Source organism: Molothrus aeneus, chromosome 2 (genome assembly GCF_037042795.1).
Source record: "Molothrus aeneus isolate 106 chromosome 2, BPBGC_Maene_1.0, whole genome shotgun sequence".
Classification (NCBI taxonomy): Eukaryota; Metazoa; Chordata; class Aves; order Passeriformes; family Icteridae; genus Molothrus; species Molothrus aeneus.
The window spans coordinates 102,553,804-102,581,448 of NC_089647.1; the positions used below are offsets into that span (position 1 = coordinate 102,553,804).

Below are 27,645 nucleotides of genomic sequence, written 5' to 3' on the forward strand. Positions count from 1 at the left end.
GTTTCTTTCTGTTGGATACTTGTGGGTTTGTATGTTTGATTCAGACAGGAGAGCAGCATGTCTCACTCACATTCTAAAAGTTGGAATAGTGGTTCCAGGACTTGGCCATCTTCTAGACCACAAAAGAAACCATCTAAACAATACTGTATGTATCCTTTTATTTGAATGCAGCACTTCACAAATGTAACAGACACAAAATAAGTGATAAAAATAGTGTTCATGTTGTTAAAATCTGTGTAGAAACTTCATCTAGGTCATAAATTACCTGTATAGCATATAAAACAAACAATACAGTAAAATAGTTAATCAATAAGAAAACTATGCCTTTCTTGTGACAGTTAGAAAATGACTGCCATAGGCATAAAATTGCTGTGGTCAAAGGTAATTTTTGCTATTCCATCAGAGTTTAGTAAAAATTTGGTTCAAAATAAATCTGCAATATCTGAGAGAAAAAGCAAGAGAGGAACAGCATGTAAATTCCTTGCTAATGGAAGTTGGCCTTATATTATTTTTAGTCTAGTGCAATCAACAGAGAGGAATAGAGAGGCCTCTGGGTCTAGTCCTCTGCTATTACAGTTAATCTCTTTCACTTAATCCTATTCAGATCTGTACTAAATTCCACATTGAAATAGGGTATGAATTGCTGTTACTAATGATGGGACCAGTAAAAGGTGATAAACTGGGTGAATGGGTAGCCAGTTGTCATAATTCCAAGTAAAATGTTGGACAGAAGGGAGGAAAGATGCCAGCAAGAGCAAGGCATCTAATGAATTTGCTACAGAAAAACAAAACCCAGATGCCTCAGAAACCAGCATAAACTGCATAGGATAATAGGATAATTCATTCTGGGAGCAACCTCAAGAGGTTCTGTGCTTGGTCTTTGGCTCAAAGCAGGGCAAGCTCTGAGGTCAGACGAGGCTTCTCAGGGTTTTGCCCAGCTGGATGTTAAACACCTCCTGAGATGGAGACTGAATGAACTCTTGGCCAACCTGCAGCACTGCTTGTCTGCCCCATGGCAGGAAAGTTGGTGATGAACAGCAAAACAGGTGTTTTGGCAATAGCTGAGAGGATAGCAGCTTGCTCAGATTTAAGGGATAGTTTCTGTTCTTTCATTGCTCCTTAGCTAAAATCATCTTGGGGATGTGCCTTGGTTATCTCACATCTGTTTTCCCAGTTCCAGACTCTCAGTCCTTTGAACTCAAGACTGAAGAGAGTAGATGTGCATATGCGGCTTTTATATTTGAGTTCTGTTTAAGCATATATTTTGTGAAACTGTAATACTTAGTCTCCTTGGGAGGGAGTGCTAAGTTCTTTTAATTATATGGAATAATATCTGCATTGTTCTTGAGGTATATTATTCCTGTCACAGATTAGAGAATATTTTTACATCTGCATTGTTTCTCTTTGAAAGAAATGGGTAATACCATTAATTTGCTCTTATTGGGGAAGTGGTTGCCCAAATGAAGTTTGAAGGTATTGAATATGGGAGATTTTACATCTAATTCTATATACTCTCTGATCATTACTAAAATCCAGAGTTACTTATTGCAGCAAAGCAAAATCCTCTAGAGATGAGGTAAGATTTGTTTATGGGCCATCATGAAGCACAGTGGGAGTCTTCTGTGGGAAATTTTTGTTTAAACTTTCTCTATTACCTTCTTTTGCATTATGACCATGAGGGGAAAAAAATGGCCTGTCATAATTTCTTTCCATGGCAAAGCTGGGGAAATCTTTAAAAATGAGAGAGTTACTGTAAAGGTCATCAGTCCAGCTCTGCCAGTCTAGATTTATTCCTTACTGCATAGAATATAATGGTCTGAAAGTGTAATTTTATATGATCTAGAGATGTAGATCCATATATTAATAAATCTCTCATCTCAGAGCATTTTCTAATTTCCTTTCACATCCCCATTCTGTATTTTTTTCTGTTACCTACTTCATAGAATCATTCCTGATTTTATCCTGCTTCTGTTACCTGATAGAGAACCATTGCTTTTGTAGGTATTAGCATTGTTTGAACATGAGTAAGCTAACAATCACAGTAGCACAGTTTTATTTCTTATAAATGTAGAAGAAGTGATTTAGTCCCTCAGTTATTCCCCTTTGATAAAGAAGAGATGAAGTGTGGTACATTGTAGCAGAGAAGCTTATGTCAGGTATTGCACAGAGGGGACTCAGCATGAGTTACCACTGCAATATGCTGGGGATTGTCACATCCAGGAGAACTTTGATCCAGGGCCTGACTTCTCTTCTGGCTCTTCTCTGTTTTCCTTTCTGCACAAGGGAAAGGGAGATAGCAGGACTCTGAAAGCATTTAACCAAGGACACTGGCTGGCATGTGTCAAGAAATTTGGCATTCTAAAAAACTTGTACTGAGTGGTGGAAATGTTGTTTGAATTAATGGAGCACATGTGCCTGTTTCAAAGTGCCATTTTATGTCAAAGCATCAAAATGCTTTGACAAAGAGCTCCATTGTTTTCTGAAGAAGGGATTTTTTCCAAGTAGTGGTTTTGACTCCACAGGAGTCTCTGCCCCATTCCTCTGCCCCACTTACACAGTGGTGGCCCCTTGAGCCTGCTGCTAACACACAATATGGGAGATTGTATGGTTCCACTTGGGAGGAAAATGGCTCTTTGCAGCACTGCAGCTCCTGAACTGAAGCTGTTTTATTGGGTGTTTCTGTTTTACTGGAGAGAAGTGCTTGTTGCTTAGCGCCTGATCCCTGAGTCAGCCAATCCATCTCTGCTACTGTGCTGTGCAGGAAAAAGCAGCCTGGTATTTTTCATAAAGCAATAACTGCTTTTTGTCCACTTCTCAAGTATATCCCTTTGCTTTCAGATAAACCCAAGTAGATAGCATTTCCAGCACTACAGAATTCTGGCTTTAGAGTGATGTGTTACTTCTTGTCAGCTGGTTTGTACCCATAAAATCACCATGGCCAGTTCAGAATTAAGAAGACCTAATGTTATCTTTCCCCACCTTCTGCAAAGTTCTGCTTCATCTTATGCTTAGAGGAAACCTTACTGAATTCCAGCAAGTAATAAGACCTTTATCCTGCAATGAACTGTTCTTTTCCTGCCTTAATTCATAAGGGCACTGGGAGTGTTTGGTATGAATTTTAACAGAATATGTAATTCCTGATGTACAGAAATTCTTTCCTTCTTTTCCCCCTGAAAACTTCCCCTCTTTTGAAATCCAGAAGGAGTTTTCTGTTTCTTTCCCCAAAGGATATTATGTCCAAGTGCTAACAGAGAATAACTTGCAATAGTGTATCTTCCTTAAAGCAGAAATCTGTTTTCTGAGACCACCTACATCTTCTGCACTTTTTCTGTCACACAGTCAGACAGAGCATGAAAGAGATCATGCTGAGGGGCACAATCAGAAGTGTTGCTCCCTCCTCCTGCAGAAGGAGGTGTATGTGCTTGTCACCATAAGCAAGCACCAAAGTGTTGTAAGGGGGCATGAGACTTTTATTCTAGGCTAATGATTTTTCCTCTGCAAAGACTGTGGGCTTGGTGGAAGATGTTGTCAATGCCCCAGGGGTGACTTCTGTTTTACAGCAGTTTTTTTTCTTCTGAAAAGGTCCATGTTGTGCCACAGACCACGTCTTGAATCCAATAATAGATCAAGAATAAGTTTCTTAAATCTGTTTGGATCGTCTTGCTGTTTTAATGTTTAGATAAGCATACAAGGAAAACCTGCCTTCCCTGTGAATAACACAGAAATTTTCTAAGCACACCAAGATTTTTCCTGGAGGAAATTGCAAAGTTTGGTATCTACTGGAGGGGCATAGCAGCAAGGCACAAGTATCCATGGGGTCTTTGGGGTGATTTGTCTCAGATGCACCATGAAAGTACCAAAGGCAGTAGATAAAAATTGAAATACAGGAAATTCCATATAAACATAAGAAAAAGATACTTTAACTGTGAAGATGGTTTAACTGTAGCAGGTTGCCCATGGAGTTTGTGGAGTCTCCATCTTGGAGATACTAAAAACACAACTGGCCACAGCCCTGAACAGCCTTCTCTGCTGGAGTCTGCTTTGAGCAACAAGGCTGGATAAAATGATTTCCAGGGCTGATTTCTTGCCTCAGTTGTTTTGTGTTTTTTCTGACTGGTCCATTCTTTTCAGTAAGAGACTAAACAGGGAACTGATGGGAGTAGAAATCCAAATAAAGGGTTAAATACTGTTCTGTGCAGGTGATAGTTTAGTTTCTATTTTCCTTCTTAAATGGATGCACTTGAAACACACAGTGATGGAGCAACTGATGCATCTTGGACTTTTGCCATTAAAGGATAAATAGAGTTTTTGAATCCTCCCTTTCCCTCCTAGATTTCTTACTGTCAATAAAAAGTAGTGTGGGAGGTACCAAAATTGAATGTTTCAAAGTAGATGTAGAGCAGAAGAATGATCACAGAATAAATTATCCTAATGAGCAGCACTTGTCCAGTTTAACTGTTTATTCTCCTTTGCTTCAGGCAGCTGTGACACTGCTGCAGTCCTTGTTATGTCAGTCAGAAAGACTGGGGGAATATGAGAACTCTCATTTAAAGTTAATGTTGTCCAGGAGTTTTACTGCTTTGGTATTTCAGTTAAAGAGTCCTGTGGCTTAATGGCTAAGAAGAAGAGTCTTTCCCTAGTGGTGGAAAGCAGCACCACTGTATATTATTTTTCCAAATAGCCTGAAGATTTAAAAAATCATTTTATTTTTGCATTCATTATGCTAATAACTTCTGACAAAATACTTGCACTATCTTCTGCAACTGCTGAGTTGTATCCAGCTACTCTAGTATTTGCCACAGAGCACCCCCCGCCCCCCCCCCCCCCCAAAATGATAAGGAAACATTTGGAAATGGGAGAATGAATAAGAAAAGCTGTGCTTGCTATCACATTTCAGGCTATCATAGTTCTGCCCTTAGCTAGCCTATTTGTCTTGGATAAGCAGACGTAGGAGCAGTTGTATGAAAAGAATAGACATCTTTGATGTTATCAACCCTTGTAGATTATGTGATAAGGAGGCCATCCTGCACAGCTCATATAGCCATTGCTCACCTCAGAGGCACATAAAAAAGTTGGCAGCTTCAAGATATCAGCCTATGTTTTTTATGCAGTAAAAACTCTTGAGGGACATATATGCTGTTTCTTTCTTTTTGTGGTCATTAACAAAATGCAAGAAGGAATATCTGCTGCTGATTGGCAGGAGGTTTCAAACTTTCTAATCTGACAGAGGTCTTCCCTCATCATATCTTTGTAACAGCCCTTGAAAACTTTATTTTCCACAAATATCCATTAAAATAATTAGTACTGTGTGCTATAGGCTCTTAATGGAGACTAAACAAGGTGGTAAACAGAAAAGATTTTGGCAAAATCCTGGGTTGTGAGTACCCTTAAGCATGAGGTGTTAATACTGATATAAAGTGTGGTGTTGTATCTAAATAGGTTTGCATTTTCCCCCTTTTCAGTCTTCTTTTAGCTCTGAAATTTTGGATCACAACACACCAAATGCAGAGAAATGTGTATGTGGTATATCAAAACAGTGAAAATAGAACATTGCCAATGTTCTCAAAGCATTGAGAACAATCTCTCAAAGTGAGAGATCAATGATATGATTGGCAGAACCAGCTTTTATTTTTTTCCCAGATACTGGCTTTTCCATCTGTAGCAGAAAGTTCCAGTAATCAGATGTGTTGCAAGCTATCCTGCTGAAACTAGAGAAAACTATCTTACAGTGACAGAGGGGAAGTGCCTGCCTGTAAACCATTACTTGGTGTCTAAACTTGCAGCTTGAGAAAAATTGGATTTGACCCGAGCTCTAAATAAAGCTATAGATATGTGCTATTTTCCCTTTCAATCAGACTGAGCCCAGATTTGGGTAGAAGGACTGGATATTATTTTTTCCATAAACTGGTTCTCTCTTCCACCTTTTTTTAAATGAGTGAGTGAAAAATCTCAGAAGAATAGTGGAGAAACAAAAAAGCCCTTGAATGAGAATTGTAGGTGCTGTCCAATATAGTACTAGTTGCTATGGTCAGTCTGTTCCTTCAGAGAATCTTCAGTTGTGCTCTTTTTTTGGTAGACCTACACATTCTGTAACCATGAAGAAGTTCGTATAACTATTATAATGTATTTATTTTTTGGACAGGGATGTAATGTTCTGTTGGTCACACCTTTGTAATTTATATTAGGTGTTAGAGAAGTCTAAGGAGCAGCTTAACCTCAAATCTTCAGACATCTTCCTCAGACTCTTGAAGTTTGTCAAAATAACTAATCTTCTCAAATTTATCATTTTGATAACCAGTCTGTTTTCTGCTTTTATTTGAGCTATCAACTGGAATATAAGTTTTCTAACTTTCATCATAACAGTTATATCAAACAGTCTCCTCTTCTGATAGCAGTTTCATTCCAATTTAATATTAGTACTGAAAGACCATTTTATTAAGTTTTCTATTTGGCATGAAGCAAATAAATTCATTGAAACTTAAATAATTTCACACTTTCATTTAAATACATTTTTCCAAATAGAGAGCTATGAAATTACTACTAAATAAGTTACATTTTCAGGCTTCTGAACATTAATGACTAACTTTCCATCTTGTTTCCCTTCTGAGCAAATACAGAGCAGTCACAGGACTAACCAATAATAAATACTTTCTCCCAGAAGAGAAACCTGAATAACTCTGAGAATGAGACAGAAACACGATAGTCTCATTTCTTGAAAATGTGTTACATGTACCAAGATGCTGGTATGTTATTGTGTGCATGCAGAGAGTATTGATTAGAGCACCTGTATGGGATTATTTTCTTGCTAAAAAACAACTACAATTACAGGCCAGTGGTGATCTCTTTGGTTGGTATGAGCCTCCACCTGCAAGTTTTTTCCAGTGTAGCTGCATTGCTGTGCTGTAATCCAAAAAGGCTTTGCCCTGGGGCAGGTTGCTCTTTACAGGTGTGCAGTCTGCTGGCCTTTTGGAACTCTGTCAATCATTTTGAAGTCTGTTAGAGTAAGTACAACCCACAGCGCAAGTCTGATAATGAACAGTTGCAGGAAGAGTGGGACTGTTATGGCTCCTCCCTGCGAAATTAAATCTCCATTGGCTCTTGGAATTTGCAGCTAAGATCTCAGAAAGGTAGGGCTAGAGGCATGCTAGAACATTGGTAAGAAAAACCAAACAGACAAAAAACCAACCAAAACTCCTCACCCAAAAACCCCACATAAACCAAAACACTAAACCAGGAAAAGCAAAAACCCTTTAATAAATGATATTTTATTCCTCTTAAAATACATGTCCTTTGAGGCTGCTAATAGGATAGACAGGCTTATATATACATTAAATATTTCTTTGATATTCTCCTTAGAGATGCACTTGTCCAAGGGCTTTATTAAATAGAACAAGCTCAAAGATCACATATGACAGGAGAGAAAATCATGGTGTCTAAAAAAGTCAGTGAGTCTCAGTGTATTCAAAGGGGTTTTGATGAATGTTAAACATCAAGGGACACCTTGCTTTTGGGTAATGGAAAGTTTTTCTAGTTGTGTTTTGGATGAATTGAAAGCATATAATTCAGAATATTATTAAAGAGTTTCAAATTTTCTTCAGGAGTGCCAATTTCCACTTGTCTTAAGGTACTCGTCTATTTAATCTTTTCAGTGTCCCTCTTGTTTCCATTTTACTCATTATTTTGAGTTAATAATGACTTTCTTCAATATGGAATGCTGCTTTCTATTTCATTTCATGCTTGCTCTCAGAATTAGTAGAAGAGATGGATTCTTGGAAACTGGGACAAAATGTTTATGAAAGCAGTTAATCAAAGCTCAAGGTGTATCAGAATCAAAATGCAGTGAACATACATTGAATCTGGCTTTGTGGTCGAGTGATTAAACAGTGTCTTACAGCAAGTTTGCATTAGTACAGCTGAATTTCTTGGTGTAAATCCATGTGTTTAGGGTTCATGGAATTTAGAAGTAGTAGTTACATTATTTCTGTATTTGCCACATCACAGAATTAAACTGTAAAAGGGGAAACATTATGGTGGCCAGCATTAGAACAGGTTGCTTAAAGAAGCTGTGGAATGTACCTCTTTGGAGATAGTTTATCTAGGCTAGAGATGACCCAGAACAGGATCCAGTGTTGGCCTCAAAGCAAGCCTTGCTCTGGTCAGGAGGAAGGACATGACCTCCTGACACCACTGGGAAAACAGCACTAAGCATTGTCTTACAACTGGTAAGAGGCTGTAGATTGCATTCAATGAGTTCCAAAAAAAGCAACAAAAGAAGAAGCATTTTTATATTTCAGCCTCACTTTTTTGCTGTTGTTGTTGTTCTCCAATTATATATTTTATATTATGTATACATTTTCTGAATTAAGAAAAAAGATGGTGCTGTTTTTTGCAAAGGGTCAACTAACTTGAAGTCTGAAGTCTATGTAAAATAATATAAAGTGTTAGTTAAAATCACTGCAGTTGAAATAGTTCCCAGGAACTTCTTTCAGTTGTAGAATTTGCCCTTAATTATGATTTAATTCAATGAGCTAATTTAGAATAATAGCTGAATTTAATAAAACCTTTCTATTTTGCAATATAACATAATGTATGGAAAAATGGTTAGACATGTAAATTACATGCTTTCTTCCTGTCAAAAACTGATACCCCTTCATTACCCTTTCTTCCCAAAAACTGACTCAGAAGTTAAGAGGTGTGAACTGAGGTTTGCAGGTTCAATTTACAGACAAAACATCTAAAGAGAAGGCTTTTCATATGTTCTCACCTGCTCTCAGAATTACTTGTGAGAAAATGGAGCAGAGATTTTCCTTTTCTGTTTTGACACTGTGAAAATAATAGTACAGAAAAGTCAAACAGCAGAATGAAATTGTCTGACTTGTGAACTGAGAAGTGCTAAAGTTTTGGATTTGTATGTGTGTGAATTTTTTCATCCACTTTGAATTAAGTAAGATTTTCAGAGGGAGTTACTTACACACTTCTGCTCAGCCACTCTGTTATTCCTGGGTCATTAAGATCTCTTCTGGTCCTTCGCAGGTTGAAATACTTTGTGTGATGTAAGTGGGATGGGTTTTGCTGTCTTGGTTTGTTGAGAGCTGGTGCTGATTGAATTGGTACCAGTAGCAGAAGAAAAAGGACAAGAGCCAGGAAATGAGAACAAGTGGGATCCTCTTTTTAATTCCCAGTGGAGGCCTCCTTTGACCCATGGAGGTAGCAATATAGGGGAGTAGGTTCTGTCAGATATGGTCTCTGAGGGATCAGCACATCTAGCAAGTCAGTTAAATTTTTTAATTACACTTAATTATTGTCTTGCTAGTAATTATTCCCCATGGGCATGTTAGTTTTTGCTGCATGAAAATCTCTCAGCTGTGAGGCAAGAGATCCCTTTGAAGCTGAGTCTGCTGCATGTGAGCTCAGGGGTGTGGGAAGCAGGGAGGAGAGACATTATTAGAATAGAGTCATTAAGGTTGGAAAAGAACTCCAATATCACAAACATTTGACCAAACAATATCACATCAATTAAGCCATAGCACTGAGTGCCAGGTGCAAAACCAAAGCTGCTCTTTGAATTGAACCTAGTCTCGTAAACTAGGGGAGAGGGTTTGTCTTACTACTAGGAACAGGATTTGGAATTGCAGAACTGTCAGTGCTTTTGCTTAGATTTATTTTTACCAAGTGGCACAGAAGTATTGATTTCTGTATTGATTCCTGGCAAGCTGAAATAGAAAGTTTTAATAAGCAGACACTCTAATGGTAACCTTTTCTTAGTTTTAACACTGATAACATTTGTCTGCCTTTCTAGAAAACTGAAGTTCAAAACAAGTCAAATCACATCTTTAAAGTTTTGCTGATTCATTACAGATTTATTATTTTTTTAGTTCACTGGGGATTGTGTTTATCTGAGTCAAAGTATTTAAACAGAAATGGTTATAAAATGTGTTAATACCTATTGATCTTACTAATAAGCTAAGATCTTAAATAAAGGAGCAATTTCCATCCTGTCTCATTGTCAAGGGAGTGGGTTAGTTTGTGCGAGTGGATCAGCTGGAGGGAAATACTTCCACTTAAAAACCTGGTGGAAAAAATAAGGTTCTAGTTCAGACTTTTTATATGGGAGGCTTTTCCCCAGTTGTGATTAAGCAGAATTTACTGATGTCTTTCAGAATACTAGCCCTTGTTCTGAGAAAATTGTCTGATGGTCTAATGACCATTGCATGAATACTTCCACACCAGCATTAGGCAGTGTGTTATTTTGTATATTTACATATAGATGTCAAGAGTACTTTATTTAGTGTATACATTAGAAATACATGGGCTGTGTAGTTTCATTACTGTACTAAACAAAGAGAGATATTCCTTCTTTATTAACAGAACAAGAGGAGAGGAACCATTTGGGGCAGAAACTACAGTTGGTTTGGCAACCTAACTGGAGATCTGCTTTGAGATGTTTGACAGTGTGCTTTTGCTTTACAACCTTATGAACAGGTGAACTAAAATCACCTTTTTCTTAGGCCTAGAAGTCTCTTGGTTGGTGTTACCTGATATGACTTAATGTAACATTTCTTTTATTGTAGGTCTGTGGTTGAATATAAACATTGCATTTTCACTTCTTCCATTTTGATTTTCTTGTAGACATTTCAGCAGTCTTCTCTACAGCAGAAAAGTAAAAAGAAGAACAAAGGTAAAAAATAAATTTGTTTTCATATATGGGTAGGAAGGGATTTGCCAAGATTAATTGTATGGTATTGCAGTATCTGAGGAACTCTAACTTGTTAGCTCCAATAAAATGTTCAGTTCAGTTGATCATGTTGAGAATGTATTAGTCCATTTCTGATGTCTCATAGTTACCTAATGTTCCTCTACCTTCATGTATCTGCTTTTATCTTTTTTTTTTTTTTTTGAATACTTAGACTCTAGCCTCTTTGGGGCCAGGGTTGGTTTTTCCAGCTGTGTTCAGGTAATGCCTCACTGCAGCACTTGCTCATTACCTACGCTCTCAGGTAATTTATATCATAGTAAATTTTCCTCCTTTGATTTTGAAGTACAAAGGCCTTAGGAACTGTTGAGTTTCAAAAAGAGCTGCAAAGAGAGGTTTGTGAACACCTGTGAAGTACTTAAATAGTTGTATTTGGTAACCAAGTGGGAAGTACATGAATTTATTTGTTGTGTGCTTTATTCTAATGTGAAATATGTTGAAAATTACAAATAAGCATTTTTCCTATTTTTAAATATCTTGCCTTTCTTTTCTCTATAGTGTCTTCTGTCTTCTCTTTCTGTGTTGCTTTTTTTTCTTTTTTTTTTTTGTCTTATCCATAGGATATGAGCTCTGAGATGCTGAACATGGTTTGTTTTGGTTTGCTTTGGCCTTTAAATTATGGTGGTGTGCATAAGCTTTGTGGTCAAAATGGAATGCTTGTAATAATTTTTCATGGCAATTCAAGGTTGAAATTTTAAATCATTTTCTTAAACAGATATATAATGCTTTCTGCATAGGTATCTTGTTGATTTAGTGGACAAATCAAATGCTTTCACATCACCTTATTGTCATTTTCAGCTCCTATTCCGGGTAAAAGCAAAAGACGGATCTCATGTAAAGATCTTGGTCGAGGGGACTGTGAAGGCTGGCTTTGGAAAAAGAAAGATGCCAAGAGTTATTTCTCCCAAAAATGGAAAAAGTACTGGTTTGTCCTGAAGGACACATCTCTATATTGGTATATCAATGAAGAGGTAAACACCTATACTCATGGTCTCAATGAATACTTTGTATAATGCTGTAGTCAGGATTTAGTGTGAAAACAATGCTTTCGGTGCTTATATATGTTAATAACTTTATTCACCCAAATAATCATACTGAAATTAATATTAACTGTCTAACAAAACTACCATGAAGGTTTTGAGATAGCTGTTCCTTCCAGTACACCTCTTACTACATGGAGAAATAACACAGTTTTCTGTGTCCTCATGACACGAGTTTAGAATAAATTTATCCTCAAACCCTTGAAAGCAAAAAGGTAATTACTTAATCCTGTCATTCAAGCTTAGTCATGGAAGTGTAAACTTTAATGTTGTGCTGCCTGGTGTTCCTTGTTTCTCGGCTAGGCAATTAAGGAAGATAGTTCTGTTTTCTCAGTTCTGTTCTCCTGTTGTTTCTTCTTTGTAGCTTTTGATACGATTTCAGTGCTCATAAATGCTGAACTTAAAAGCACAGGAGCATCCCAGCTGAATTGTGTACAGCTTTGATTATGCAACATTTTCTGCATTGGTACACATTTATTATATCAGCTTTCGCTGCAAAGCTTTTTGCCAGTGTTATGATACCTTGATTTTTAATCCTATTAGACTCATTAGTAAATATGCTTGGATAAAACCATTGTTAACATCTTTATGCACTCTGTCCTGGACTTGTTCTTTTAATCACAGCAAGCATTTGTACATAACTTTTTCAAAGTAATCCCCAACTTCTCTCTGAGTAAACAGAGAGCAAGTTGTTCCAAAGCCTGTTTTCTCAGATTCAGTCCATTTGTGCCTTGATCCCAGCTTCAGATCAGTAACCTTAACTCCCTCCTCTCCATTCTCCCTCCCTTGGCTACTACAAGGTTTTCATCAGGGCAGTGATTGATGGCTACAAGTGCAGTGAGTGGTCAGCACTGGGTCCAAGGAGCAGCTCTGAGCTGTGCCATCCTTCCCATGTGGAGTGCAGTGCTCTCAGCACCCCATCCCAAGTTTCCTGAGGTTTTCTGAGTTTTGGTTATTTTTGAGCCCTCAGCTCCCTCAGCACAGTGTCTGTCATCATCAGTAGAGTCAAAGGCTGGTAGGGGTTGCATCAGTGACAGGTGGACAGACAAACAAACACTGCTCTTGCCAAATCTCTGTTTCTCTAGGCAATCATTCAAAAAAGAAATAGCAAGATTATTCTAAACCGTGTCTTTTTAATTTTAAAATACCTGCTAGTGCAGAACCAGTTACAATCCTGTACCTTCCACCTAATGACTCCAGCTCCAGTTTTATATGCTTCACATACATTTGTGTGCTTTCCAGCTTCATTTCTATGATTCTGTGTTAATTTTGCATGCAAAGTTATGAGCAATTAAATAACCAAGTCTGTATTATTGATGTAAGAGTAGCTTAATATAAATAATGCTTTCAAACTGTGAAAAGTCAAGGGAGATTGCATAGCTGATAAAATAAACTCTGTAAAATCTTCAGTGGAGAGGAGAGGAAGGTCAGATATATGCTGAATGTTGTAGAGAGATAAAAGTAGCTGAAGAGATATCATGCCTCTTAGCTGTGATACATAAAAATGATAAACACCACCCATTGAAATTGGTTTTTTTCTCTGTTTCTTCCACTAGGCTGCATTTCTCCTTACTAATTAGTCCATTTTCTCCAAAAATTAACTAATTACAGTAACTAATTGACTGAATACATTTGGTCATTTTGTATATTTTCAAATGTTGGTTCAGCTGTGAAATTGTTCACAAAACTGGGTATTTAAAATGGTATTTTTCACGAAGGGGTCTGTCTTGCTACTTCAGCAGAACTCCCAGTGACTTCTGTGGGAGGTTTGCCAGAGCAGAGCAGACATTAGTATTCCTTTTGGAAAAAGCAGGCAAGTGAAAATATTTGCAAGTTTTCAACAGGCTGGGTTTCTTTTTTCATTTTACTTTAGCTACAGTAATATCTGGAACTATCTTTGCAGGATGAAAAAGCAGAAGGATTCATCAGTCTACCTGAATTTAAAATTGACAGAGCCAGTGAATGCCGCAAGAAATAGTAAGCATGCTTAAAAATAATGCAATTATACAATAAATGAAGTGCAAAGAAAAGACAAGGTTTTCCTTTAAAACAGGGCAATAATGGACTTTGTTGCAATTGTCAGGAGGTTGTATCACAGAATAAACTCATATGAAAAAAGCAAATTATTTTTTTCTGTTTGGAGTGCCATCTTACCCAAAGAAGGCTATTTTTTCACTTCATTGTGAACCACAGTGCTTGACTAGACCAAAATTAATTATGAGCAAGAAGGCTGCTTGGCCGCTTCTGTCCCTGTATTTTCCTAGTTCTACTTTCCTTTTTTCCCTTTCTGTTTGGGGTTGCTATTTTTTTTTATTTATTTGTTGAGGGTTGGAGAGTCTTTGTGTTCTTTATACTCAATAAACAGCTTTAAGCATAATACAGGGACCATCCAAATAAGAAAGTCCCCAAGTTCATGGCCAGGCATCAATATTTAATGTAACTCCAAATCCATTAGCATCATCTCAAAGTTTGCTGAGACATTATTTCAGTCCTGTGGCAGAGTAAAAAAAAGAGGATGACAGTGATTTGTTGTATTTTTCTTATAGGACCGAAAGGTCTCAAAGAACATTTCTTCTCACCTGTTTATGCTGCTGTCCAGATTTGTGCTATTGCACAAATCCATTTATTATTTAGATAAGTTCAAGCACGTGTAGCAATGTGACAGGTGCATGCTCCCACAGGGATATTTTTAGAGTCATTATTGTTCAAAATTTTTTTGCCTTGCCTTCTCATAATTTGTACATTTTTAAACAAGACTGGAATTGCTGAAATTCGTCCGAAACATAATTTTCAAATGCAAAATGGTATGGTTTGTACTACCTGCAGTTCTACAGAAAGCACCAACCTTGTATCAGTTGATCTATATCTCTCTTTAGGATGAGCTCTACACTTCAAGGTGGTCTCAAAGGGCAGAAGATAAAAGCTGTGAAGAAAAAAAAAAAGATACATTAGCTTAACTCTGTTGTCCTGTGTCCTTGGGCCACGTGGCTAAAGTCCTTCATTGTTTCTTTTTTGTTGGTGCAGCAGCATAAAGTCAACTCATTTTTCAGAATTGCACCCTGCTAAAATTGTTTTGGTTTGGTCTTACTTGATTTAATGTCTGTTGAATAGCAGCACATAAAATGTGGCTATTAAGATTCTTTGCTTGGGTGGCACATAAAGGGAAAAACCCTCTAAGAATCCAGATGACAGATGCTGTAACAATTTTAAGAAGTCCAGGTTTAGGTCTCAGTGACTTGATGATGTCTTTCTAAACTGAGCAGATGTCACTGTACATCTGCTTTGACTTGCATAACACTGTTTGCTGTCATGTGTTAGAGGAATCTGTTTAGTCTCAATGTTATGTTACCTTCTCTAGCAGTAACTTTCCTGTTACCAATTTGATTTGCCTGATTTCTAAAACACAGATATGTGTGCGTCTGTGTGCACACATACATGTATACTGAAAATTGCAAGCATGATAACCATAAAGAACGTCATTATCAGTTTTCTGAGACTCAATTGATTAGAGAGTGAGAATTATTATATTACATTATATATGTGTGTGTATGTGTATATGTATAAAATCCATTATGTCTCAGAAAAATGGTGATGATGCTCATCATGTATCATGCTTGCAGTTTTCCTTATTTTCTTTAGGACTGTTACATTTTTTGTTGTTAAGAGACACCTTCAGATTGTTCTCAAAATGATTCTTCTCTACTATAAATTATTCATTATTTCAAATGCATTTGCTGGGTCTTCAGGTACTTCACCATAAATCTTTATCCAGCATAGTTAAAAGACTCTTTCTAGTAATTTATTTCATATTATGTATGAAATGCAGTCATTCTCTCAGCCCAGTCATGTTGATTACTTTGGTGGAAAGGAAAGATGAGTTGTAATTGCCCATTGCTTAGGATGACCTCATGAAGACACTGTTGATTTATGGCAGCTTTTCAGAAGTCAATCAGCACATCACAATTTCCTGCTTGAAATGCAGTCATTAGAGCTAAAGGTAATGTCAAAGTCATTGGGATGTGAGAAATCACAAGGACTGAGAATTTTACTGTTGTATTGAATTAATTGTTCAGTCAGTTTTCTGTTCAGAAAAAATTGACAGCTATATGTATATCAGCAAAATTACCCAAAACATAAAATTCTATCCTTAACTGATGATCCTCAACAGTACACTGCAGGTGATGGTTGAACAATTATTTATGCACATATGAATCAAGGATTATTTAGAAGGGTAGTTGAAGAGCACTTCACTTGGTGAAACCTGGCACAATCCTAAAAGTTGTATGTTCATATACTGTTTGGGGGCATGCAGAAATATGAACTCATCTCATTCCTTGGTGACCATGTGATCTTACATTTCAGAAAAAAAAAAAAAAAAGAGTTGTGCCATTACATTTCTTTAATTGTGTTTTTCCTCTACAGTGCATTCAAAGCCTGCCATCCTAAGATCAAAAGTTTTTATTTTGCTGCTGAACATCTAGATGATATGAACAGGTAAGGAAATCTAGCAAAGTTCAAGGACCCACTCCTTAAATGTGAATTTTCTTGAAGCTACTAATAACACAGGTATAATAAATTACTTGTTAGTATAAAAAGATAAGTATAATTGCTGAGAAAATAGGTGCAGGGAAACATTGTTTCTGACTGGCTTCATATGTTAATTCTTTGATTCAAAAATATTACCTCTTTTTTGACACAAATGTTTGAAATCTTTAGAAACATGCTTCCATGTTTCTAAAAAGAAATAAATACAGTGTGTGAAACAACATCCAAACACAATTTCAGAATTCCAGATTTCTGATTTTGGTTGTGTGGCACCTGCAAAGGTGAGGTATCTCCAACTTTGCTTCCTTTCATACTCCCAAACACATGAGGTTTCCTCTGGGAGTCCTTCTCTTTCTTGTCCTGAAGGAGACAGATTTAAAGAAGGAGAAAGATTTAAAGTCGTCGCTGTTTTTTTATGCCAGTCTTGAAAAAGGAGTGGAAGTTACAATGAATTTTGCAGATTCTCTCTACTTCCATGAATTTTGAAGTGAAACTTTGGTTGGTTTGGATTTGATAGGGAGAATTTCAGCATTTCAAAAAGAACAATGACTTAAGTTCTTTGAGTCCTAAATTGTATTGTATCTGTTCTTGGCCACTTGTGCAATTTTTCAGAAAAATGATTGAGACTTCAGCACAAAATAAACACAATTCCTCTTAATTCATTTGAATGGTAAATTAGAACGTGAATCCCATGTTTATTCAAATATTAGGGGGTTTATTTCATTTATTTTCACAATATCAACTGAAATTAATTCAGTTCAAAATAATATGCCATTTTCATCAAATGACAGACAACACAAACAAAAATCTATTATTGCAACCTGAGAATTGTTCTATCTTAGATAATGTCTGTTGATATTCTCACTGACCAGAGCTGTTTTCAAAACAGAGGAAAAAGGAGATAAAACTGAATCAGTAAAACTTAGCAAGTTCTATAATCATGGTTTAAGCTCTTCTGTGTGTACTAGATTCAACTACCTGGCAGAGCACCTTCAGGATACTGCCAGTTCATTGCTGATAATATTTGGGTGGAAAGGCATGCTGATACTACCCTGTGCCTGCTTTCCTTTAGAAATATCTGTCAACATTTTTCAGAAGTTTGTGCATGACTGAGGCTCACTTCAAAAGTCCCTTCACAGTTAGAAAATGTAAAACCTTTTTATTGGTTTGGGAAATTTCAGGCTTGCATTTCCTTGATAATTCTGTCCAGCCAGTCACTCAAAAAGCAGTTTGTTGTGCAGCAAACAGAATAATGGCTTGGTCTGTATTCAACATATCCTGAACCACAGCAGTAGCTGAATCATTTCTGTCAGCAGGTCCTCACTCGGTATGACAAGGCACCTTCTTTTTGAGGATAGGAATTTATATATTTTTTCAGTAATCAGAAAACAGCAGCAAACGTGCAGCAATATTTTAAAAATATATTGCACAGTGTAAAACCCAGGAATTAAAATATTTTTATTTTCTCACCACAAATAGTCTTTTTACCATATTTTGAAACTAGTGCATATTAATTCCTTTAGAATGAGCTTGACAAAGTTTCAATCTGAGTTATAAACATGTAAATTCAAACTCTGTCAGGGTCTGTGGAATTGCTTGAAATTCTTACATTTGAGTTGCCATCAGAGTCTCACCAAAGAATTTTATTTTTTCTCTTTGTTTAATGTTTAAGAAAAATTATTTCACTTATATATATTTCACAAATATTCAGTTAACTCAATAGATGGGAAAAATTTACTGAAAAATAGTCTTTCAGATGCAGGGATAATAAAATACTTCCTGTCTAAAAGTATTTTGAAACCTAGATGAAGTAAAATACAGAATGAAATTATGAAGTTAAATTAGTTCTCTTTTGATCATTTTATATTCTTTTTTTTGTCAAATTTCTGACATAAATTCTAGTTGTGTATCAGGCAGTCATTTCAGTTTTGTTTATACTTGAAGCAGAAGAAATGACAGTAGAAAACTGCTAATATAAAGAATGACTGAAAGTTCAAAATGGTTCAATTCCTTCATCTCTTGTATAAAATGATTCAGTTGTTTATATTAAAAAAAATGTTTGCCTAAAAGCTATGAAGTTTTTGTTTGTGTGTATCTACTCACATAAAATGGGTATTTTAATCTCAGGTATTTCTGTCACTATTCAAATTTTCTTACTACTTTTATGACTGTGCCACACCATGGTGCTGGTAAGGAGTCTGGAGAGCTATAATCACTGAATTTTGTTGCTGTGGCATCTGAAGTCCCTTTAGTCCATATGGTCACACCAGCAAAATGTTCTTTTTACCTGTTAGCATGCTTTTTCCATGTGAGAAGAGGACAGAATATCCTTTATAGATGCATAGTACTTTTTTCTAGTGTAAATGTGTGGTCATGGAAACATGTTGTTTGGAAATTCATTGTTATTCTCTTCACTCTGGTTAAACTGCATTCAGGTATTCATAGATACTCTAAGGTATCCAAATTCCCATACAGCACCCTGCTTTGACTAAAGTATTGCATCTACCTGAATGTGAGATAAGATAGATAGAGAATTGTTTCCTACTAGTCTGTGAGAGGGAGAGTACTATGCATCCTTCCTTACAGAAATTGCAGGTCTGCAGAGAGTCAGGGGGTTTTAATCCGGTTCTATGTGTCATAAAACTGTTTTAATTAAATACTGACAAGAAATGAATGTACTGTTCTTATAAAGAAAAAAAAAGGAAACCTGAATGACTGCTGCAGTTACCAGTGACACTGTATTTATTGTCGTACCTAGAAAACAGACCTTAGAATTCTCACAAGAAAATTGAAGCTGCATTTGCTGTAAAGAAGCAATATGTTCTTGGCCTCTTGCAGTCCAAAGGTTACAGTGCCTACCAGGACACACACACTGAAGGGAAGAAAGATAGAAATCCTCCCAGGGCCTAGGGCTTTGTACCTATTAATATGCATACAAAGGAACATTTGTGTAGCTGTACGATTGGAACTTTTGTCCCCAGTGCATTGTAACCCAGGCATGCATTACTCCTCTTCCATTCTGCAGGAGATCAGTGTGTTTCCTCTTTGATACAAGTCCAGTGTGTTGGATTTCTCATACAAGTCTGACTTGAACAAACCAGAACTCTGGCCATGCTTTATTAAAATAACACTAATTCCCTAACCCTATCTGAGGAACCTTTAGCAGCCACATATCAGAAACTATGCAGAAGAAGTCAATACCATTCCTATAGTTTCCAGACTGGCAAACTGCTCAAAAGCTGTAGTTGTTCACAGTGTACAACCACATCAGGGGTTACAGCCACCTTCTGGTTCACCCCACAGGCACTGCAGGTCATAGTGCACCCCTCAACACAGATCATGACCTGCAGAAATTCATTAAAGGTGAAGTCAGTCTGGTGTCTCTCTCAAGAGTGAGAGAATGCTACACATTTCCTGGGCTCTCATTAGATTTTATTTTTCAGGAAATAATGCTTTTCTGCAAACAGCCATCTGTCATCTCTGTAAGCAGCATCAATTGACTGACAGTTGAGTGTTCATTAATTTAATTGGTTACCTCAATAATAAGCAAACTTACCAGGAAATGCTCTCATGTTTAGGACAGAATGAAGGACAGGAGAACCTTTTATAGCTCTATTGTCTAATGCTTTGTGGTCAGCAGCCCTACCCAGTGGGGATGATAGGTGGCTGTTCCCTGCTGGCAGTACAGGTGAGGGTGGTAAACTGGGGGTTGAACTGGGAATGTGAAATCCTGAAGAGGTGAGAGGCAAGCAAAGCACCATCCCCACTGTCTGCCATGCCATTTGACAGAGCAGATGCTTGTCATCTTATGCTGCTTTATCCTTAGGGCACAGACAAGTCTCGGCCTTTGTGGTCCCTCTGCAGCACGGGGCTGGAGTGCTTTGGGTAAGGTCCCTGCCTCTGTGCCTCTGATTTGAGCTGTCAGAGCTGGCTCAGCTGGCAGCTGAGCTTTATTCCCCAGAGGAGGTCTTCACATATCAAAAATGGGAGCCTAAAATATGGCTTTTCTTTTGGCTTTGAAGGTGTAACATTGAGATGAGGTTTGCTGGATTTCTCTTCCTGTGTGCTGCTTGTTTTTACTGTATGGCACTTCCTAACAATTACAACTCAAATTCTAAGTGTCTTCTTCAGCTCCCCTGTTCTTCTGGCAGAAATTTTGATTGTGTGGTAACATGAAGTATTCTGCAATCACTTTAGGAGCAAGTCCCTAGCTTTCTTCCCAATGGACAATGATTTATGGATTATTAATATGGTTTACAGATCAAAAATGGGGTCACTGTTTGACCAAACACAGTGGCAGTCAGTGGAAAGTGTCCCTTCCCCCATGCCGGTGGGTTTGTAACTAGAAGATTAAGATCCTTCCAGCCTGAAGCATTCTCTAGTTCTCTGACTCCATGATGACAGGAGTTAATTTCTAGGAAAGCAACTGTATTTAATGATTTGATGCTTGCTCTGCACTGCACTGTCTCAAAGGCAGGCATGCAGGAGACATTACAAAGGTATGTCCTCTGCTGAGACAAACATCCTGTTTCTGTGCATGCAGTATGCAAACAAAACCCATCAGGCACAGGTTTCTGACACGGGGGTTTCCCATTCCTGAAGAAAACCCAAACCTGACTGGAGTTGTCTTTCTGTATACCCTAGCAGTTAAATTGCAAGCCAGTAGGTTGGCAAACCAGGCCTGTCAAATTCTGACTATGGGATGACTGGAGCAAGTAATTCCAGGTTTACCATGGACTGGACAACACGGGAGATTGCCATGGTGCTTTAAAGCCTCGTTGATGAAGGACCTGATTCAGTGTAAGCATTGGGCTGATGAATACACTGAGAGCCCCATGGGGGAAGAGCACAGGTTGAAACTGCCCTGCTACAGACAGTTCAGTGTATGCTTGGCAATGACAGCCCTACTAGAAGAGAGCAGCAATAGCTCATTTGCTTTTTGATTGGGTTTTTTGGTTGTTTTTTTGTGTGTTTGGGTGCTGGGGTTTTTTGTATTGTTTTGTTTGGGGTTTTTTTTTTAATTTGTGCCATTTATGGAAGCACTTTTTCAAGGCTAAATTGGGATTAAAGCCTTAGATGTGAATTGCATTGAAGCAACTATCTTTCTCCCTGCATTTCTCTGACACAAACACAAAAGTGAATTCTAATATGCCTCCTTCTCTTTGTGCATGGCACTGTGGGTAAGCTCTAAAACATAATGGCATGATTAAACCACAATGTCTGTTTGGGAGTGAACCTTTTCTTTTTACTGCAATTTTCTGCTCTGTTCCTCTGCTAAGTTGCCAATTCAGGCCTTAAAATATTGCTTAAATCTCTGAAAAGTGGTATTTGTTCTTAAGAAATCAGAACAGCAGGAGTATTTGTGTGATGGCGTATCTGTGAGCCGCAGACTTAACAACTCTTTGATTATCTCTAAATCCTTTATTTTACAGATGTTTGACATCATACTTGGTTTTCCATTTGAAATAAAATCCTTGCTGTGAAAACAGTTTGTTCAACAGCAAAATCATAGATCTTTGGAGACTCCCTGAGTAAAAGTATCAAAGAGAACAGCTGTCTGATATGAAAAATAACATTGTCCTTAATCTCCTTCAGATGCTTCTAGGTTTGTTTTTGCTAGAAATGCATGCAAAAATTAATAGGCTGGATGGGTATCACTGTTTTTTTTAATATTATTTCAGATGGCTCAACAGAATTAACATGCTTGCTGCTGGCTATGCAGAAAGAGAGAGGATCAAACAAGAGCAAGGTAATATGTTGTTATTTTGTTTTCTTCTGTCAGCTCTTATCACAAGTTCATCCGTTCTCTTTTCCCTGCTGTGTATCAGGCCTCATTCTCGTCATCCGAAAGCAAATCACATATGAGTATTGCTGTTATTGCTTTAGAGAATTCCTTCTCTGACAGGAATTCTGACTAATTCCTTCAGCCTCTGATCTGCAGACACTTCTGAGATTATTTCTGAGAAGGCTGCAAAAGATAGCTAAAAGAGCAGATATACTGCCAGTAAGCTCCACTATATGGTACCGAGGAATCTGTCTCCCTTATCAGAAGAAACTTAAGAATCTGGAGGCTAAAAAAAGTATTTGAAACATTGCATTTGTATTTGAATTCACAGAGGGCAGGAGTGCATGAAATTGGTCTTGGGAACAAAACCATTTTTCTAAAGCCTGTTGAGATAATTGGATTTACTCTAAGGACTTTAATTTTAAGGCCACTTAAATTTTGTGATTCCTACTGGTTTTACTGTATTGCAGTGTGTTGCTACAGCCCTGTTGGCATTTCACTTGGAGTTGTTGGCTTACAACATTTTACGTGTTTATTTTTTATACCTAATATTTATTGGGTCAAAAAAACAGCATATATAAAATAATGTGTTGATTTTCTTTGAACTGTTGCAGTAGAAATTGTAATTGCAGACAGAAAAGAGTCAGTCCAATTGTGTTGTGGAGGCTGTTTCTTAGAATTGCCAGTGACATGGATCCACAGAAGGGTTCCTATCTAAGTATCTGCTTTGGCAAGCAGATAGCTTTTGAATTCATGCTCTTTTTAACATATGTACCCAGCAGCAGGCACCAGAAAATTGCAGTGGTAGTGATGATCCAGAGCTTATCCAGATGTCTGTCTGCCTGCTTCCCACTCAGTCAAAACCTCAGTTTTTAATTCTGTGGTTCTTAAGCCTTCATCAGAAAGATTTTGGATTTTGAGCCAAAAAACTCATTTCATTTTTGCCACCAGGCCCTCTGTATTCCCACAGCCCAGGGTAGCAGCACCATGCTCACTGTTCTTCACTCATGTTCTCAGTGCCTTACCAGACCTGGAAATCAGTTTGGGAACCATATTTCCTAAGCAGCACTACAGTAACCTGTTAGAAAGAGCCTGTGTACCATCTGTTGTCACTGCTTGAAGAGGCTGTGAACAAACTCTGAATCTCAGAGTCTTTGAGGAAATCCTCTGTTTTGGCATTCAAAGCCAAATTACAATTTCTATTGACAGCAGGTTGGCACTAGAATTACAATGCCATGTGGGACAGTAAGTGAAAAGGTGTATGTTATGCTAATGCTGTCCAAGTGCACAATTACACATAATACACCTTTCAAAATCCAGATGGACGTGGAGAAATATTTTTGCTACTAAGAAATCACTGAGTAATAAAATAGCAGATGATCCAGATAGACATGAGATGATGTGCATTCAGGCCTCATGTAGCTTATTATTAAAATGTCTCCCTATTGAAGATAATCAGTGAATCCCCACTGACTATGCAAATTATATCCTAGGCACTGACAGAGTTCTTTATTACCACTCTAACACCATTCACTCATGTTGATTTGTTGCAGGCAGGTAGGTAGAACTGTACCCTCTTTGTGTGGCTTAGTTGTGTTTAGTGTGGGAGGCAGTATCACATTGGCCCCTTGCTGCCCTACGCTGTTCTAATGCCTCTGGTGATTTTCCTTGGCTCCCAGCACAAGGGCTGTTACACAGCCTCAATAGTGTCCCTAATTAGCAAAGTTAGCAAAGTAAAACCTCTCTATCACTTCAAGCATTTTCGCAATTATAGAAACTGTGAAGCTGGAATTTTCTATATTCAGTGACTGTACCAATTGTCATCTGCATATTTGATTTGACAAAAGCTCTTTTCTTTCTGTGCCGTTCAGCCCTTTGCAGCAAAGCTTTATAATACCTCTGAAACAATTCAACAGGAGTTGTCAAATCTGTCTCAATTAAGAGTTGAATGGTTCTGAATGTAAAGTTCATAAATATATTTCAAGAGCTTCAGAGATGCACGAATCATCGAATTGTGGGTGTACTGCTGAATAAAATGTTACATTCTGTACAGAACAGTTTTATAAAAATACCTTCAACTTTTCATATGAAATACAATGCATGTTAGCAATACATCAAGGGACTTCCTTGGTTGGAGAAGTTATATGCTTTCCAGTCACATAAATCAGAGGGAAAAAATCCCTAGTTTATATAAATAGAGTATATTTATTAAGGAAATGGCAGATCAGTGTTGGTTTATATATAATATATTCAGTCTGTTAGTCATTGAGAAAACTTTCAAGATATGCCTGATGCATAGAGCTTGTCCATCACTGAATTGGACAAATCTACAGAGAGAGATACAGCAACTGTTTCATAGCATCATACATGTTTTAGATGGACTCTAATGAGTCAGTTGCCAAAAGCAGAGCATTTATAAAAATTGGTGGGAAGCCATTTTCGTACATTTTATCTGAAAATTGACCCCTGTTACTGCAGAAATTTTCAAGACAAGCTATAGGCTGCCAACAGAATTCCCTGTCTGAGATAAGGTGTGCAAAAGCGTCATCCTGCAGTGTTCTCTTGTATGTGGATTTGACAGCAAGAACACCTTCGTATTTTTAGCCAAAATTGGAACCTGCACTGAGACTGCTAAATTTTGCTTTCAGAATAAACAGTTGAGCTCCAAGTCTGCAGAAATGTCACAGAGCAATGCAGTTCTGACAGGTCTCTCACCACACAGCACACCATTATGCTTTGCTGCAATAGGAACAAACATGCCTACCTGCCAATATTTTCAGCTGTTTTAAGTTGCTGGAAACAAGTTTTCTTAAAAGTAGGATTTATTTAGAAAAAGAGTTTTCACTGATTTAGTCTTTCATTCACCAGAAAATAATTATTTGCAGATGTCTAGAGACATAACTGTTAGGATTTTTTTTTATTTTGTAGTCATAAAAGCTTTATTTATGCAACTTATTTATTATACTGTTTAAAGAGAATGTCTCAGCTGTAAGCTTGCAGGAAGCAAATGAAAAGGCTTGGAGTAAAAACAGAATTGCTATTGTGTGGAAAAATTGAATAGATAAATAAGGCTGTCCCCACCAATACTGAAATCTAAAAAAATACAAAGCTATAGAGATTCCTGTTCAAGGTGATGTCATTTAAAGGTAAGTTTATGCTTTAAGTCTTGAATAAGATTAAATATGGTAGATCACTGATCATACAATACAGTAATCGTAAGAAAAAATCATTAAAGACAAAATTACATGTGGTGCCAGCTCGGATTTTTAGTTTAGATCATTTGTGAAGCAGCAATCAGTCTTTTTCTCCTTATCTCTCAAAGAGAGATGCGCTTTGTTGAACACTTGAGGTGAAGTGAAAATTGCCTGTGGTTCATCTGTGAGCAGTCTGAGCTATAGTGTCCTGTCATACAATGATTGACCCAAATACTGGAAGGTGATACAGTCAGAAACAAAGTGACAACCAAAATGTTTGCATAAGTCTTACAATGTGCAAAAATGTTAAGAGTTGTCTGTCTTGAACTGAGTCAGCAGTTAACTAGGGTTTTTTTGCAGGAAATATTAAGATTCAGTGTCCTTTTAGTTAGATGCTGTTCTACTTCAAAAAATATTTGTAACATAAGAAATTCCCATGTAGTATATTCTTCCCCTTTGAAATAAGCTTGGCCAAGACTTGATTTCCTGAAAAAATGAAATATTTTAATTAAGCTTTAAACTTAACCCACTAAATCTATGTCCTTTATACTTTCTCATCCTTCTTTTTGAATTCTCTTCTTAAATGTCATTGTCATATTTTTCCTTACTGTATCACCTTTATGTTCTTGCATGGACAACAGGGCAGCAGCTGTTTTATGAAGCAGATATATGACATAAAGTTATTCTGTCTTGCCTTAAATACCACTCTTTGTTATTAGAAATTGAATTGAAAAACGTGTCTAACTGGTAGAATATAATGGAGAAAATGGGTAGAAAAATAGCACTGATTATTCATGGGTGCAATAACTCCTACCTGTTTGATTTTCCAGTTGGTTAAATACATTTGTTGATGTTATTTGCAGTCAACAAGACTTTAGCAAAGCTATGTTTTTAATAATTTCTGCTCAAAAAATATTTCAGTATTTTTCAGCCAATAAGTGTCCAATTGTAATTATTTTTGTGGCTGTATAAATATTTGAAAGTCTGGTACATGTATTAAGAGTATTCTGTATGCCTGTTGCATTTATAAGGTGTGCACAAGAGTTAAATTTGTGGCTCATTTTCACATTGTTGTCCAATAGCTCTGTAATGGGACATTAGGTTTATTATACCCCATAATGTTTAGAATTTTCCCTCTTTAGATTAAGACAATTCCAAGTTGCAGAAGCTAACACTTGACAGCATCAGCATTCTGATATTTCACTGCCAACAGTACCAAAGGAGGAATTTCATGTTTTGCTTTTGTGAAAGCAAATCTCTGATACAAAACTGCATCAAAATGTGCTGGCAGTTTTTGACCTGATTCCTGTGTGACCTGCAGATTACTGGAGCGAGAGTGACAAGGAGGAGGCTGACACTCCATCGACGCCGAAGCAGGACAGCCCCCCACCCCCGTACGACACCTACCCACGGCCACCCTCGGTGAGTCACCTGCAGCTGTCCCTAGAATGTGTGCCCAAAGGGCCACCTCTGCCTGCCCTGCTGCCCAGGAGCACAGTCATGCACCCAGGATGGAGCTCGACCATGAGGCTTTTTTAGTCAATGCTTGACTGAAGGCATTGGTTAAGCAGCACACATTGCAGACTTCAATGGCCATCGTTGCTGTTTCCACTGGTTTGTAGAGAACAGGGATTTATAATCCCACTTGCTGTACTAAATAGATTAAGTTACAGAAGTCTTTCTTCTTGTTCATTCATGATGGACAGCTACTCATCCATGCAATCCCTCACCACCCTCTTATCAACTTTCTGAGAAAATGTTATTACCTCAGAAACAACACAGACTCTTCTCTAAGGCTCCAGCAGTTGTGCCGTGAAGCATTAAGTAACAAATTACACTTGAATTTCCAGAGAAATGCCAGCATAAAAATGTTCTGTCTTGCATTGCAAACAGCAATACCAGGTGTTCTCTTGTTGTGAAAAAGTAGGTTTCTCTTATAGAGAAATTTAAATTAGAAAAAAGGGGGATGTTTTTTTTCTTGAAGTAGTTGTTGACATAAAACTATATTATAGACTTCTAACTTACTCTCCACTGAAAATTCTAACTTTCATCTCTGCATACTTAGTGTTAACTAAGTTAATGCACCTTATTTGGATATGGTTTTTGGAATGAACAGTGGGGAAATATAGGGGAAAGAGAGCATTCATGATGTTTAATTTGAAGGCAGTAGTTTTATCTTACAAAATTATAGACCTTTGAATGACAGTACTGAAGTACTGCAAGCATGATTCCAAAGAAAGGCAAAATAGGATAACAGGCATTTGGATAGCATTTTTAAGGTTTTGAATTAATCAGGGAGATCTCTTCTATGTCTTCCATAGTGCCATA

General features: G+C 37.4%; 1 protein-coding gene across 8 annotated transcripts in view; it reads left to right on the forward strand.

Moving 5' to 3' along the window:
- The window catches only part of CNKSR2 (connector enhancer of kinase suppressor of Ras 2), a 207,655-nt gene that overhangs the window by 138,307 nt on the left and 41,703 nt on the right, over positions 1-27,645 (forward strand). For all 8 annotated transcript variants that reach the window (XM_066545420.1, XM_066545422.1, XM_066545421.1 and 5 more), the window contains 6 exons: positions 10,630-10,678; positions 11,552-11,724; positions 13,697-13,770; positions 16,216-16,287; positions 22,020-22,087; positions 26,639-26,739. In XM_066545420.1, coding sequence (XP_066401517.1) covers positions 10,630-10,678; positions 11,552-11,724; positions 13,697-13,770; positions 16,216-16,287; positions 22,020-22,087; positions 26,639-26,739 — 537 coding nt within the window. The remainder of the gene's footprint in view (positions 1-10,629; positions 10,679-11,551; positions 11,725-13,696; positions 13,771-16,215; positions 16,288-22,019; positions 22,088-26,638; positions 26,740-27,645) is intronic.